The sequence below is a fragment of the Penaeus monodon genome, chromosome 19, assembly GCF_015228065.2.
Source record: "Penaeus monodon isolate SGIC_2016 chromosome 19, NSTDA_Pmon_1, whole genome shotgun sequence".
Taxonomy (NCBI): Eukaryota; Metazoa; Arthropoda; class Malacostraca; order Decapoda; family Penaeidae; genus Penaeus; species Penaeus monodon.
The window spans coordinates 31,400,799-31,401,041 of record NC_051404.1 but is presented as its reverse complement, the minus strand read 5'-3'; the positions used below and the strand labels follow the sequence as shown (position 1 = coordinate 31,401,041).

The following is a 243-nucleotide window of genomic DNA, read 5'->3' as shown; positions in this document are numbered from 1 at the left end:
ACTTACCTGTATGGTGGCCTCTATTTCTCCTGGGTCACACGTAGTCAGGGCAGCGTATATTATAAGAATTTCCCGAGATGTGTGTGGTGGAAGATGCCTCAAGGCTGACAGGGCATATTCTAAGGAATTCTGCATCGATGGCTCTCCTCGACATGGAAGCTCATGAAGGCGCTTAATACACTGTAAATATATTACACAAACTACCAACTGGCTGAGCTAGAGAGAAAAGGAGAATCAAAGTAT

General features: G+C 44.4%; 1 protein-coding gene across 1 annotated transcript in view; it reads right to left on the bottom strand.

Annotated features, from left to right (window-relative positions):
- LOC119585172 (general transcription factor IIH subunit 2-like) overlaps window positions 1-243 on the bottom strand; it is a gene marked incomplete in the record, with an annotated part of 10,181 nt that overhangs the window by 7,660 nt on the left and 2,278 nt on the right. Inside the window, 1 exon segment of the mRNA XM_037933808.1 lies at window positions 7-180. Coding sequence (XP_037789736.1) covers window positions 7-180 — 174 coding nt within the window.